This window comes from Magnolia sinica, chromosome 2 (assembly GCF_029962835.1).
Source record: "Magnolia sinica isolate HGM2019 chromosome 2, MsV1, whole genome shotgun sequence".
In the NCBI taxonomy this organism is placed as follows: Eukaryota; Viridiplantae; Streptophyta; class Magnoliopsida; order Magnoliales; family Magnoliaceae; genus Magnolia; species Magnolia sinica.
The window spans coordinates 132,527,355-132,541,720 of NC_080574.1; the positions used below are offsets into that span (position 1 = coordinate 132,527,355).

A 14,366-nucleotide genomic window follows, 5' to 3' on the forward strand; every position below is an offset into this window, starting at 1 on the left:
AACGGACTCATTCATATCCCATCTCTCCCTTGCTTTCTATTCCCCTTACCAAACTCTCCCTTGTTATCAATTCCAGTCCCAGCAATGGAAGAAAAAGGAAAGCTTCACATCGTTATGGTGCCGTGGCTAGCTTTTGGCCACATGATCCCCTATCTAGAGCTAGCCAAGTCCTTAGCTCAAATGGGCCATCGTGTCTCCTTCCTCTCCACCCCCAGGAACATCGACAGGCTGCCAACTGTCGCTCATGATCTACGTCCCCGTATAAATCTAGTGAAGCTTACCCCACCTCCCGTCGATGGCCTACCTGAGGATGCTCAATCCACCGTCGATGTCCCACTTGATCACCTTCCTTTCATATTACAGCTGTTGGATGGACTAGAAGGACCCTTATCGTCGTTCCTCGAAGACGATCCACCACCAGATTGGGTAATCTACGACATAAGTGTTTACTGGGCCCCACGTGTGGCGGCTAAGTATGGGATACCGACCGTCTTCTTTGCACCGTTCAGCGCAATGACCCTTTCCATCTTGGGGCCTCCATCGGTGCATCTGGACCTTCAGCCAATGACGCCCGAGGAATTAACCCTGACACCTCCATGGGTTCCATTCCCTACTAACGTGGCTTTCTCATACTATGGAGCCGAAGGAATCGCAAAATACATTAGGAGACGTCAATCGAGTTCGGGTGTGACTGGAGGACAGAGGTTAGGACTCACATTCCAAGGATCTCATGTCGCCGCCATACGAAGCTGCCTGGAATTCGAACCTGAGTGGATCCTACTCCTTGCCGAGCTTTACCAGAAACCCGTTTTCCCGATAGGGTTGCTTTCGCCGCACATACCCAAAATCGACAATAGAGAACATGAAACGTGGGTGGATCAGGAGTGGCTTGATACACAAAAGCATGAGTCTGTAGTTTATGTTGCGTTTGGGAGTGAATTGCAATTCAATAAAGAACAAATGCATGAGTTAGCAATCGGGTTAGAGCTATCCGAGTTGCCCTTCTTTTGGGCATATAGGGGGGACCCCAGTCTGCTCCCATTAGGGTTCGAGGAGCGGACCAAAGGCCGTGGGGTCATTCGCTTTGGCTGGGCCCCACAGGCTAGGTTACTGGCGCACACTTGTATTGGGTGTTTCTTGATGCATGGTGGATGGGGTTCTTCCGTCGAGGGTCTTGCTTTTGGGAAACCTCTCATCATGTTGCCTATGATAGCTGATCAAGGGCTGATCACGCGTGTGATGGTAGGAAAGAAGGTTGGAGTCGAGGTGCCCAGAAACCATGAGGAAAGAAAGCAGAAAATAGAAATAAATTCTAATAAATTCGAAATTGATTGATGAATGATTAAAATCGAGTTCACAACCCTTTAAATAAGGGTATCAAGCATGGGAAAGAAATCATAATCAAACTACAACTCAAACTCCGAATCGACTTACTATAAATAGTAAACTTACTATTTATAGACGGTTGTGATGTCTACTTGTGCGTAAGGTTTTCAAAATAGTAAGTGTCCTCTTTTGGCTTCACCAAACCGATCCCACTAATTATTTTAAGCTCTTTTCACGTTGGCGCAACTCCTAAAGCCCAACGGATGAAGAGTTATAATCAAACTAAAACTTACTATTTATAGTAAAAACGAAATTAAAACAGGAAAACGACCGTCAATCAAGGGGTTTTTCGCAATTCCGGGCGGCGCAACCCTGCGTAGCGGGTTGGTTGGCTAAAGTAGCTCGTTCTACCCCAAAATCATATATTTTATGTCAGCTAACTCATTCCGGATTGCGAGATACGCCCGTATTGGGTGTTTCTTGATGCATGGTGGATGGGGTTCTTCCGTCGAGGGTCTTGCTTTTGGGAAACCTCTCATCATGTTGCCTATGATAGCTGATCAAGGGCTGATCACGCGTGTGATGGTAGGAAAGAAGGTTGGAGTCGAGGTGCCCAGGAATGAGAGAGACGGATCTTTCACGCAGGAGGGAGTTGCTAAATCTTTGAAGCTAGTGATGGGTGAGGATGAGGGTGGTTCCATCAGATCCAATGCTAGGGAGATGATGAAGATCTTTGCCGATAAGGAACAACACAATCAGTACATCAAGGACTTTGCGGATTACCTCATCGAGCATAGATGCCGAGACTGCGTCCCAGCTCCCTTGGCCTAATCATCTAATGAGAGATTCATATGAATGAGGCCTACTAACTCCACCAACAGGCAGTGTTGGATAATCAACGGTCGGATGGTGGCTATTTTAATTAGTGTACGTGGCTATGTTAGCTAGATGAATAAATATAAGACCCATCAAATCCAGATCAGACGGTGTTGGATGATGGGGCCCGCATGTTCGAGTGTAGTAGTTTGTACATCTGGAAAGGAAACACCTAGTCCATGACCGGATGGTGTCGGATGTTGGGTGTAGATCGAATTAGTATGTTGGGTATCGATTGCATTAGTATGCCATGTATCGTATGTCACTAATAAGTAGTTTGGTTGTGTAATCTACTCTTGTTAGCTACACTGGCCCATACGTGAACCGGCCACTAGAGAAAAGTACAGAGGTTACTGGCCATGCTTAGGATTTCAAGTCTTACTCTCGACGCACGTACCAATATTGCATGTTTGTGTGATATATGGAATGTTGATAAGCTTAACCTCACTCTCGCACGATCTGAGTCAAACACGCACTTGAAGTCGTTTACTATCCCAATTCGAATTTTTGAATAAAAGATTTTACTGATTGCCTCGTAATTTGGGACATGCAATTTTATTTGTCCTCTTGCAAATCAGCACGATGGCTTTGAAAAACCTAGCCAAGTGATTTGTCTCCTTGAACGCTCGTGGAAACTTTTCCCTGGGCTGCCCATTAGGTGTTCGGGTTAGACCAACAGTTGCATGAGTCAAACAATGAATATATTTGTGTATGATGATAATTATAAAATTATTATATACTCAATCGATATATGTTATGTCATATGAAGGTATATATCCAAAGTCTATTCAAATTCAGTGAAACCCATAGATAAAATCTGCATACTCAAATCTTACAGAAGAGTTGAGAAGATATGACAATTATTTTATGTACTAGGTTGATACAAACAGTGGCATATGAAGGCCCAGATTTGAAGTCTATCCAGATCTAGTAGAACCCATTATAGCTGGACACAAACCAAGCCATCTTGAAAACTCGGCTCTGATATTGGTTTGAAAAAGCTTGGCTTGGATTAGTTTGAATAGAAGTTTATCATTAGATCTAATCTTTGATGTTGATTGTCCATCACATGGCCCCACCTTGATGTGGATCATCTATCATGTGGAGCCCATCTTTGATGTGGATTGTCAATCATGGGGGCCCCACCTTCAATATGAGTTGCTCATCATGGGCGCTCACCTTAGATGTAGGCTATTCATCATCACGGGCTAACATTTGATGTGGACTGTCTATCATGTGAGGCCACCTCAATATGGGGAATCCATCATGTCGGGCCTAACTTCAACGTCCACGGCCCACATATGGAGCCCATCTTCTTTAATGTATGTACTGTCTATTATGTAGGTCCCACCTTTGAAGTGGGTCGTCCATCCATCATATGAGCCCACTTTGAATGTGGGCTATTTATCTTTTGGGCCTACCTTTAATGTGGGCCATCCATCATGTGGGGCTCACCGTCGATGTGGAACATCTATTGCATGAGCCCCACCTTTGATGTGGACAATACATCATGTTAGCTTTATTTGATATGGACTGTGAAAGAGCCTACTTCACAGCAGGGGAGAAAAAGAGAGAAAAGTAAAAAAGTTATTAGTTACAAAACTTATAATAATAATAATAATAATAATAATAATAATAATAATAATAATAATAATTCAAATAAAGATACACATAAGCTACTTTTACCATGATGCGTACCAAACTAATATAAGTGAAAAAACAAGTAACTTAATAAATTAACATAAATTAAAAAGTAACTTATTTGGTGGTATCCAAATAGGGACACAGTGAAAGCCTTTAGCAAGAAGTTCCTCTGCAAGAATGTTGAGTGGGGCTATTGCCATGTTTGTGAGAAATCTACCCCGTTCACCCACTTTGCTAGATCATTTTAGGCTATTAGAGCAAAAATGAGGTGGATCCAAAAATCAAGTGTACCACATGAGAGTAAATAGTGGGGATTTAGTGAGAACCGTTGAAACATTCCTATGGCCAAAAAACCTTTTTTTGAGGCTAACATTTTTGTATTTTCACTTCATCCTAGTGTTGATGACCTTATAAACAGTTTGGATGTCATATAAACATCATTATTGACCTAGAGAGGTTTCAACGATAGGAATTTCCCTACCCACCGTTTCTTTTAGTGCAGCCCACTTGAGTCTTGAATCCTACTCACATTTGGTCTCAAGTTCTAAAATGAGCTCACAAAACGAATGGACTATGTGGATTTCTTACAAACATCAAGGTGGGCCCCACTTAGGTTTCTACTGCAGGAACTTCATGCAAAAGGCTTTGTAATCTGCATCCCTAAATAGGGAAACCGATTGGCCAATGTATCACACACCAGCTATATAGCTGGTGTAGGTATGTGTCATTCAAAGATGAGCGGCTGAAGCTCCTCGAGCTTCGAGTTGTACTAATGGTTCAAAGGAGATCAAAGTGATATGGCCTCCAAAATGATGTATGTATTATATCCACACCATTCATCAATTTTTTGAGATCATTTGAAAGCATGATCCAAAAAATGAATCATATCCAAAGCTCAACTGGACCACACCACAAATAGCAGCAGGGATAATGATTTTCACTGTTAAAACATTCGTATAGGGCCCGCCATAACATTTATTTTCCATCCAATCTATTCATAAGGTCACAAAGAGGAAAAACAAATTCCATATTGATCCAAAACTTCAATCCCCTGCTGCCTTTTGCAGTGTGGTCCACTTTGATAGTTATATCTGTCTTATTTTTCGTCTCAAGCCTTAAGAGGATATTTCCGCTTTGGATATAACACATACCTCATGATGAGACCCACAAAACTTACGTCAATACACTACTACACCTGTGTGCTACACCAGCCAATCCGCTTCCCCCAAATACGCCCTTAATGGGACGCGGATTAGATACTGTCAATGTCAGTATCCGAATGGCTATTGAAGTGACGTCACCAAGTTATGTGGACCCCACCATGATTCTTGTGTTGTATCCATATTGTCCATTAATTTGTAGATATCGTTAGATCTAAAATTCAAGTGGACCCCACAATAGAAAACAGTGGCAACAGTGACATCATCGTTCAAAACTTCTTAGGGCCAGAGAAGTTTCAGATCAAGCTGAATATATATATATATATATATATATATATATATATATATATATATATATATATATATATATATTTCACTTCATCTTTCTCTATGTTAACTTATGAACAGGTTGGATCTCAAAAATACATCATGGTGGACCCTATAAATGTTTCAACGTGGGTGTGACTGTTCCCACGGTTTTCTGTGGTGGGTCCGATTTAACTTTAGATCTATCTATTCTTTTTCTCATGCCATAAAATGATCTCTACGAATGGTTGGATGGTATGGATACAACACATGCATCATGGCGGGGTCCACATAGCTTGGTGACGTCACTTCAGTAGCAATTTGGCTACTTAACTTAATGTACCTGATGGTCGGAAAAAGCGGCTAATAATATGGCGCGTGGATAAATAATGATTTGAAAAGGAAGCCATCTGTGCACTCCAAGAAGGAAGCAGTCTGCTTAGAGTGTTGGATGGCCTGTGGAGGTTACCATGTTCTATGGCCCCTCTATGTTGTATGTGTTATATCCAAACCGTTCATCCATTTTAGGAGATGATTTTACAGTATGAGCCAAAAAAATGAAGTATATCCAAATCTCAAGTGGACCACACCACATAAAGAAATGGGACAATGATTCCCATATTGAAATTTTTTAGGGCCCACTATGATATCTATTTGCCATCCAACCTATTCATAGGATCACATAGACTTAGATCAAGTCGTTTTAAAAAATTGAGCTATGGATTTGCCACATTTTTATTTTGGGAAATTGACCCTATGGGCCTCCATGTATGGTCAAATTCCCTAAAGAGATTCAACCATTCAAATATTCCAAGAGTGGCCTTGTGACAAGCTTTTGAAAATTACTTAGACCAAAATGCCCTTTATCCTCCGTTCAATAGTTGTATGGTTTTCGGTGATTAAGAAGTTACGTCATATTTAATGACGTATATGGAACCCTTTTTTAAGCATGGGCAAGGCCCAACTGGTGGGGCTCACACTGATGTATGTGTATAATCCATTCCGCCCATCCTTTTCTTGCCATGTCATTTTAGAGCTAGGGCCCAAATATCAGCTTAATCTTGTGCTCGTGTGGGCCACAAAATAGAAAATAACGGTGACTGTTAAAACTTTCAAAGCTCACTATGATGTTTGTTAAAAGTGGACACTATCCAAGACAAGACTTTTTAGGCCCACGACAAGCTGGCCGACAAGGTAGATGGATCAGATCACCCCATGGTGGGCCGTAAGCTATGGTACTAATGGTTTGGTAGAAAAGGAAGTGAACACGTTGACAACATAACAACCACGACTATAGGTGGCACCGAGTCGAGTCAGATCGGATTGGGTCCAACTCGACTCGCTCCGAATTTTCAAGTAACTAACTCGAACTCGATCCGATCTGGGACCGAGTCTAGGTCAGCTGACTCGATCCGATCCAATGTACGGCTGGCTTGACCCGAATTGAGTCCGACTCGATCAGGGAAACCGAGTCGGATCGGGTTGGGTATGGTTCGGATCAAGTTAATGGTGAAAATCATTATCCTCGCTGCTATTTTCAGTGTGGTCCATTTAAGCTTTAATATGATTCAATTTCTTTTTTTTTTTTTTTTTTCCTAATGCTCTAAAATGATCACGAAAAATGGATAAACAGTATGGATATAATAAATACATCATTGTGGGGCCCATGTAACTTTGATCTCATTTGAGTCATTTGTACAACTCGGAGCTTGAGGCGTGTCTGCGCTCGTCTTCTCATGACACGTATCTGCACCAACTGGTGTCGTGTGAAAACGACATCAGAATGCGTGTTACTCAGTACGGGCGTGGATTAGATACACTGAAGTGATGTCACTAAGCTCTGTGGACCCCGCCATGATGCATGTGTTGTATCCATATTATCTATCAATTTGGAGAGATCGTTTTATGGCATGAGAAAAAGAATGAGATAGATCTAAAGTTCAAGTGGACCCACCATAGAAAATAGTGGGGACAGTGACATCCACCGTTCAAAATTTCTTAGGGGTCATGGAAGTTTCCTATCAAGCTTATATTTTTATTTTCACTTCATCTATCTCTATGTTAACTTATGAATACACTGGATCTAAAAAATACATGATGGTGGGCCCTATAAATGTTTCAATGGTGACTCTAGACTCCCCTGTAGTTTAACTTCTATAGCACAACTTAAAATGGTGGTGACTCGTGATATTTAGGCGCTGACGTAGAGCTATCCAGACCATCCAAATTCCAGTCGATAAATGTATTGTGGACGAGCATACTGCATCTTTAATATCACACTAATCAAGCAATCCTAACCATCCAGTTAATGCCGATTAAATGGATGGTCAAAAGTGGCATAGTCAGTGGTCTAAATTCGAAGAGAAAATCAGATGGTTTGATATTAGTTTTTCGAGTGCATATCTTACGTCATGCTCCATCAACGGTTGGTTCAGCTTTTTGGAAGGTCTATGTTTCCTTAATGGTCACGTATATGTCATGTATATCATGTGAGAGCCACCACCTTTAAAATTAAGAGGTGCATGCCTGTGGGAGCGGTACCCCTAAGCTTACGGTGGTAGAGGGTAGAACTGGTGTGCACGTGATGTTTATGTATCATCCGCACCGTCCATCAGATGAATCACCTCTTAAAATACCTAGGACCCGAAATAAATGGGATCAAAAAATTAGGTGGTCCATAGAATAGGAAACAAGTTTATATGGGATGCTCACCATTGATTTTTATAGGGGTCAACTTGAGATGCCTTCATATTTTTTGTCTAACCCTTCATCTGGACAGAAAGAAAGGTCTGAACGTCATGGATTTTATATAAAAAGCACAGTGGGCCCCCAACCAAATCAACAGTAGGTATCTCCTCTCTCATTGATCTCACTGTTCTGTGGCTCACTGAGTTTTGGATCGAGCTTCATTTGGCCCATTGAGCTTTTTTGAGGTGAATCATCTGATAAACGGGTTGGATTGTATTGATACATCAATTGGAATCCACATCTGACCGTTGAACTTGCCCCTTAAATTAGACGGTTTAAAACGAGCAGTCTATCCCGAAGAATTATAGTGTCTTGCGGCGAGACTAGATACGTTTAGCACAATTTTGAAAATGGTGGTGTTGTCCTCCTCGCTTTAAACTTCTACCCAAATTCTCTCCCATTTTCCTTCTGCTACCGATGAAACAGATACCTTCTTCTAAATCCAAATCCTCTCCCATTTTCCTTCTGCTACTGACGTTGTTAGTGTTTCATGCTCTGTGCAGCTTAGGAATACATTTTTATATGAAAGCTTCTACTGTCAGCTCCGGATCAGGTCAGATCGAATCCATTCGAATCAGATTGGTCCGGATTGACCACGATCCGAAAAACTGTTGGATCTGAATGGCCCTACTCGATCCGCACCGATCTAGGCCATCGGTTCGGTTCGGATCGGTTCGAATTTGGTCGGATCCAGTCGGATCCACCGGATTGGGTCAGACATGCCCAACTCTAACCATGACCCATATACCATGGCAACTACCGCCCATGCAAATCATGACCTAAATGGGCCCACATTAATGTATGTGTATAATCCATGCCGCCCATCCTTTTTGTCGTGTCATTTTAGGGATAAGGCCCAAATATCAGCCTGATCTGGCGTTCGTGTATGCCACAAAATAGAAAATAATGGTGACTGTTGAAACTTTTCATGCTTACTGTGATGTTTGTTAGAAGTGGACACTGCCCAAGTTACTACTTTTTGGGCCCACGACAAGCTGGCCGACAAGGTGGATGGATCGGATCACCCCATTGTAGGCTTTAAGCTATAGTACCAATGGTTTAGTAGAAAAAGAAGTGAATATATTGAAAACCACGATCCATACAACATGACAACCATGACCCATATAACATGACAACTATGACCCATGTAAACCATGACCCAAATGGGCCCACATTGATGTATGTGAATACTCCATGCCGCTCATCCTTTTTGCCGTGTAATTTTAAGGGTAGGGCTCAAATACCAGCCTGATCCAACGCTCGTGTGGGCCACAAAATAAAAAATAATGGTGACTATTGAAACTTTACATGCTCACTGTGATGTTTGTTAGAAGTAGACACTGCCTAAGTGTTCACACCTCAAGTATAGAGTTGTGATGTAGTAATAATCTCGGTAAGACCGAGGTCGAATCCACAGGGACTGAACCTTGTATGTTATCTGAAAGTACCCAGAACTAGAACTAGAATAAGATGTAATCTAAATCAGGTGAATTTGAGTGAATAATGGTGAAATAGTAATCTAAAACTTCTAAAATTTAAAGGTGGGGAACTAGGGATCCAGAGGATCCACATGTCGAGATCAGGGAGATCTACGTTTGATTCATGAACTTAACTGGACTTCAAGTCCCATCTTCATCCAGTTGGAAGATATAACCATGAAAATCAAATTTGAACTTCTTTTGATCTAGTTTTCAAGAGATAAGAAGGATGTAAATTAGAATGGATTTCATCATAACAATAGAATTAAACTAATCTACAACCAATCTGAGAGATATATGAATGTTAGGAAGGATTCCATCATCCAACCATGTCCAAGGGGGTGATGATGAACAACAGGGCTTCCTAACTTCATTATCATAATAAGGCAAAGAACATGCTGAAAGCTATCATAGATCCATTGTAATTTAAGTCACAACAAACCATTAAAAACTGAAAGCATTCCTTATATCAACCTAGAGTCAAAGATGGTTCAACATGAATCAAAGCCGTAGAAACCCATTCATCACGTTGCAAGCTTCACCTCTTAGCCCTAGTGAAGAGGTTTATCCAATCATGATTAAGATTAAGCTAGATCTCTTAAAGACATAAGATAAAATAGAATTAAGAAAGGAAAGGGAAGAAAAACTCCAAAGCTGCTTCATGTTCTAAATGCCTCCACGGCTGACCTTGGCTTCTCTGCGCCCCAAGAAGATCTTGCCTCCACGGCTACCCTGTCTACTCCTTCCCGTTCCAAAAGATGGATCGCTGCCTCTTTCTTTCTTCTCCTTTTATAGACAAGGGAAGTCAGTCGAGTGGAGTCGGTTTGGAGCTTCACGCAGCTCTCCATACGCAGCCAATAACCCATGCGAAAAAAAAGACATCACTTTCCTCGATTCCTTTCCAAAAAAATAACGTCACCTAGGACGTTTTTGGATAGCCTACACAATGGACAGGTTGAATCTTCTCATCAGCTAGCCATGGTGGCCCACCTGGATCGTCAGGAAAAATCGTAAAACAGAGTTTACGTAAACTCTGTTTGCGCTGGTGAATGGTGGGGCCTAGGATCAACGCCGGTCAGGAAATCCATTTCGACCATTTGATTCTTCTCGAAAAAACAGTCTGATATGATGCAGTTCGTCTCGGATTCGGTGTGGCCCACCTGGGTTTTTACTCTACCGTCCATTCTTTGTTTGGGTTCTTCAAGTACATGCAACATTTGAGGAAATCAGGCTACAGATCATACAATAGGTTTGACCCACTCAATCTAATTAACAGTGTGGATCATCTAAATAAATGATGATGGTGGCCCACCACGAGTCGAACATAACTCCCTGTTTGTGTAAATCCAGGCTTTCAATTTCTGTCGGGTCAGTGACCGCTGACCGTTTTCATCGGTCCAGTGCACCTCCTATACACGTGAGCTATGCACACTCACGTCATGTAAAGTGGGTCCCATATTGATGTGTGTTGGAAATCTGCTTCGTCCATTCGTTCTGTCACCCTATTTAAGGGGTTGAGACCAAATTTGAAGTATATCTAGATATCAGGTGGGCCCTAAATTGAGGATTTATTGGCTGATCTGTCTGTTTGGCCACTTTCACAAGGATTCAATGGATGAAATTTGACATGTATGGTTAATTTATGGTCCTTAGGACATATATGAAGTTTCGATCTGAACGGATGGTAGGAACCCTGTATCTTGCATTCTGGACGGTTTTTTTTTTTGAAGACACAGGGTGTCCCCACCTCTTTTTTGAAGTGAGACTAATCCCTACGGATACACGCAATCACCTACTACCACGTGTATCAGGTAAAGCTAAGGAGGGGAATCGAACTCTCACCTACAGGGAGCAAACCTATGGTGAAGACCATTCACCCAAACCTCATTGAGTATCACCGACCTCTTGCATTATGGATGGTTTTTAGGCCCGTTTTGCGTGAAATACTGGATTTTCTCGAATTCCAAGCGTGTAAATTCTTCGATCTCGGTCCCCTGAAGTCTGTCCCTTGCCTTGGTGACTTCTGAGCGTTAAATCCATGCTTTTAGTACCCTTTTTTAGTCCAGGCTCCTAAATTCACCTTGCAACACAAACACGATTAAAATAAGGCATTAAATAGTATCATGTTCGTAAAAGCAGGTAATAACTGGGGTCTAATATGCAATATTTGACCCTTAACATAACCCTCAACCAGCATTTTGCTAGTCTCGAGCAAAGTATGCGGAAAATAAGTTGAGAATTATAGCACAATTTCTATAAACTCGAGCGATTTTTGAAAAATAATCCAGATATGAGAATTCTAAGATTCATGAATGTTGGGTATTACTTTCTCCTGGAATCAAGCGCACGTTAAACTTCATAATCAAGTTCAAAGTATTAATCCATCAATTAGAAAAATTCTAAACATCGAGTTCCATGGGTGTACGGTGTAATCTTGGCTTATCATCATTAAGATATCCAATCGTCAATTTCATGATAACATTGATAATCAAAACGGGTATTCAGGATAACCAAAACTCTCCTCATAGAGCATCCTTTCATTTTGCTAACTTTTGATTTTTCTATTAAAAATAACACCAAGGAGGGGAATCAAATCTTCACCTATAGGAAGCAAACCTCTGGTGAAGACCATTGCCCACCCCTTTCTGAAAGTCAACATTGGAAAATCAAATCTTCATCTATAGGGAGCAAACCTATGGTGAAGATTATTCGACTAACCCTTTCAATTCTTCTTTATAAACATGATGGTAAAATTTCTCAGGCTAGTTCCTTTCATGCTTAGTGACTACCAAGTTAATCCTTCAATATCGTATTGAAACCTCAATGTGTAAGCAAGATGTGACATGTGAAATCATGATTCAATCAATGTTTAAAACTTCTAATCATGGATTGATAATTCAAACTCAACTGTGAAATCTATCAGACAGCTAAATCCAAGAGATGTAAATCCCCAACACTCTGCATCTTATAATTTTAAATCAACGATGGTCGTCAAAGTCACTTCGAATGCACAAGAATTTTCAGAAAAATTTTCACAATTTTTACTCAAAACCGAGAAAACACTTATTAGGTAATCTAATCTCCCACCCCCAACCTAAAATCTACATTGTCCTCAATGTAAAAGATGTAAGCATGCAATGCACATAAGACAATGAAAATAAGGGAGAAGTGATGGAAAGATAGTACCTGGACGAAGGAATCAAGAAGCTTTTTCCAAAGACAACGCAGTGTGAGAGCGGGTTAGCACATGAGTGAAACCAACGAAAAGCAAACTATCCTAACGGCATAAAGCCGACTATCCTAGAATGTGTTGAGGGTCAAATATTTCATATTAAACCCCATTTATTACCTGATTTTATAAACACGATATCGTTTAACACCCTATTTTAATCGTGTTTGTGATGCAAGGTGTATTTACGAGCGTGGACTGCGAAATGGTACTAAAAGTGTAGACTTAACACTCTGAAGTCACAAAGGCAAGGGACGGACTCCAAGGGACTGAGATTGATGATTCTACACGGCCGTGATTCAAGAAAATCATGTGTCACACTAAAGAGGCCTGAAAGTCGTCCAGATTGCAAAATCACAGGGTTCCCACCATCCATTTAGCTCAAAACTTTAGATCTAGGCCGGGGACCATAAATTAATCGTACACGTCAAATTTCAGCCATTGGATCCTTGTGGAAGTGGGCCAACAGACAGATCATCCCATGAATCTCTAAGTTGGGGCCCACCTAACATTAGGATATGCTTCAATTTTGGTCTCAACCCTTTGAGTGAGATGGGAAGGTAGATGGACGGTGTGGATTTATCAGAACCATCATTGTGGGGCCACACGAGTGTTGCACATGCACTGCAGCAAGTGCACTTGCAGTGCACTGAACTATAACATGCGGTCAAACGTCGTTTGACTGCACCAGCTGAGTTTCCTATACAGAAATGGAACCTCTCTGTTTCTTTCGCACACAGTCCGTCCACTGCTCCATCAGCGGCCCACCTTCATACATTGGACGGCTGATCCAAACCGTCCAAAGTGTCCAGAGGAGGGTGCCGACCAAAACCTCCTATTCCCTTGCAACCATTTATTCAGATAAGATCGTCAGAGTTGGATCTTTTGCCAGATGTTGATCCACGAGGTGGCCCACCAAAAGCTCAGATCCATTCCAAATTTCGAATATTGGCCTAAACGGACCCTATTAAGATAATGATCGATGCAGATTCTCTGAAAGATCACTGTAAGTGGGCCCCACAGACACCACCGAGCAGCCCAGCACAATAACGTGCCAAGAACGTCCTCGCTGCCGGTTTTCACGGCTGACGTGACCAACTGTCCGTGAGTCTAATCAGTGATCTGGACCGTCCATCATGAAGGTCTGCTGTCCCAGGGGACGTTATCCTTTTAGAAAGAAAGTAAGGGAAGGAAGGGAATGTGGCACCATTTTCTTGGTGCAAAAGTCCTTACGCACAGCAACCGCCTTCTACTGCGTAGACTTATGCACGAATCCGAATTTCTCATTGCCTCTTTGTGCGAAAATCTCCTCTCCACCGCCCTTTCATGGCTATAAGAGACACGAGAGAAGAAACAAGGGGGCATTCAATCTCACGGTTGAGACGTTTGGAGAGAGAGAGAGAGAGAGAGAGAGAGAGAGAGAGAGAGAGAGAGAGAGAGAGAGAGAGAGAGAGAAGTTCAAGTAGCTATTTCCTTATTCACTGTTTTCCTTTTTTTTTTTATGATTTTTTAGGTTAGCCTAATCATGGTTGGCTAAACCTCTTAGCTAGGGCTAAGAGGTGAAGCTTGTGGGGTGATGGGAAGACTCTACGACTTTGA

At 41.7% G+C, this 14,366-nt stretch overlaps 1 protein-coding gene across 1 annotated transcript; it reads left to right on the top strand.

The window, feature by feature from the left end:
- Positions 1-12: 12 nt before the first annotated feature.
- LOC131227935 (UDP-glycosyltransferase 91C1-like) lies at positions 13-2,649 on the top strand. The gene is made up of 2 exons (XM_058223764.1): positions 13-1,292; positions 1,785-2,649. Exons 1-2 carry the CDS (start codon positions 85-87, stop codon positions 2,155-2,157), a joined length of 1,581 nt encoding a protein of 526 aa, XP_058079747.1. The 5' UTR covers positions 13-84; the 3' UTR covers positions 2,158-2,649.
- The last annotated feature ends 11,717 nt before the right edge of the window (positions 2,650-14,366 follow it).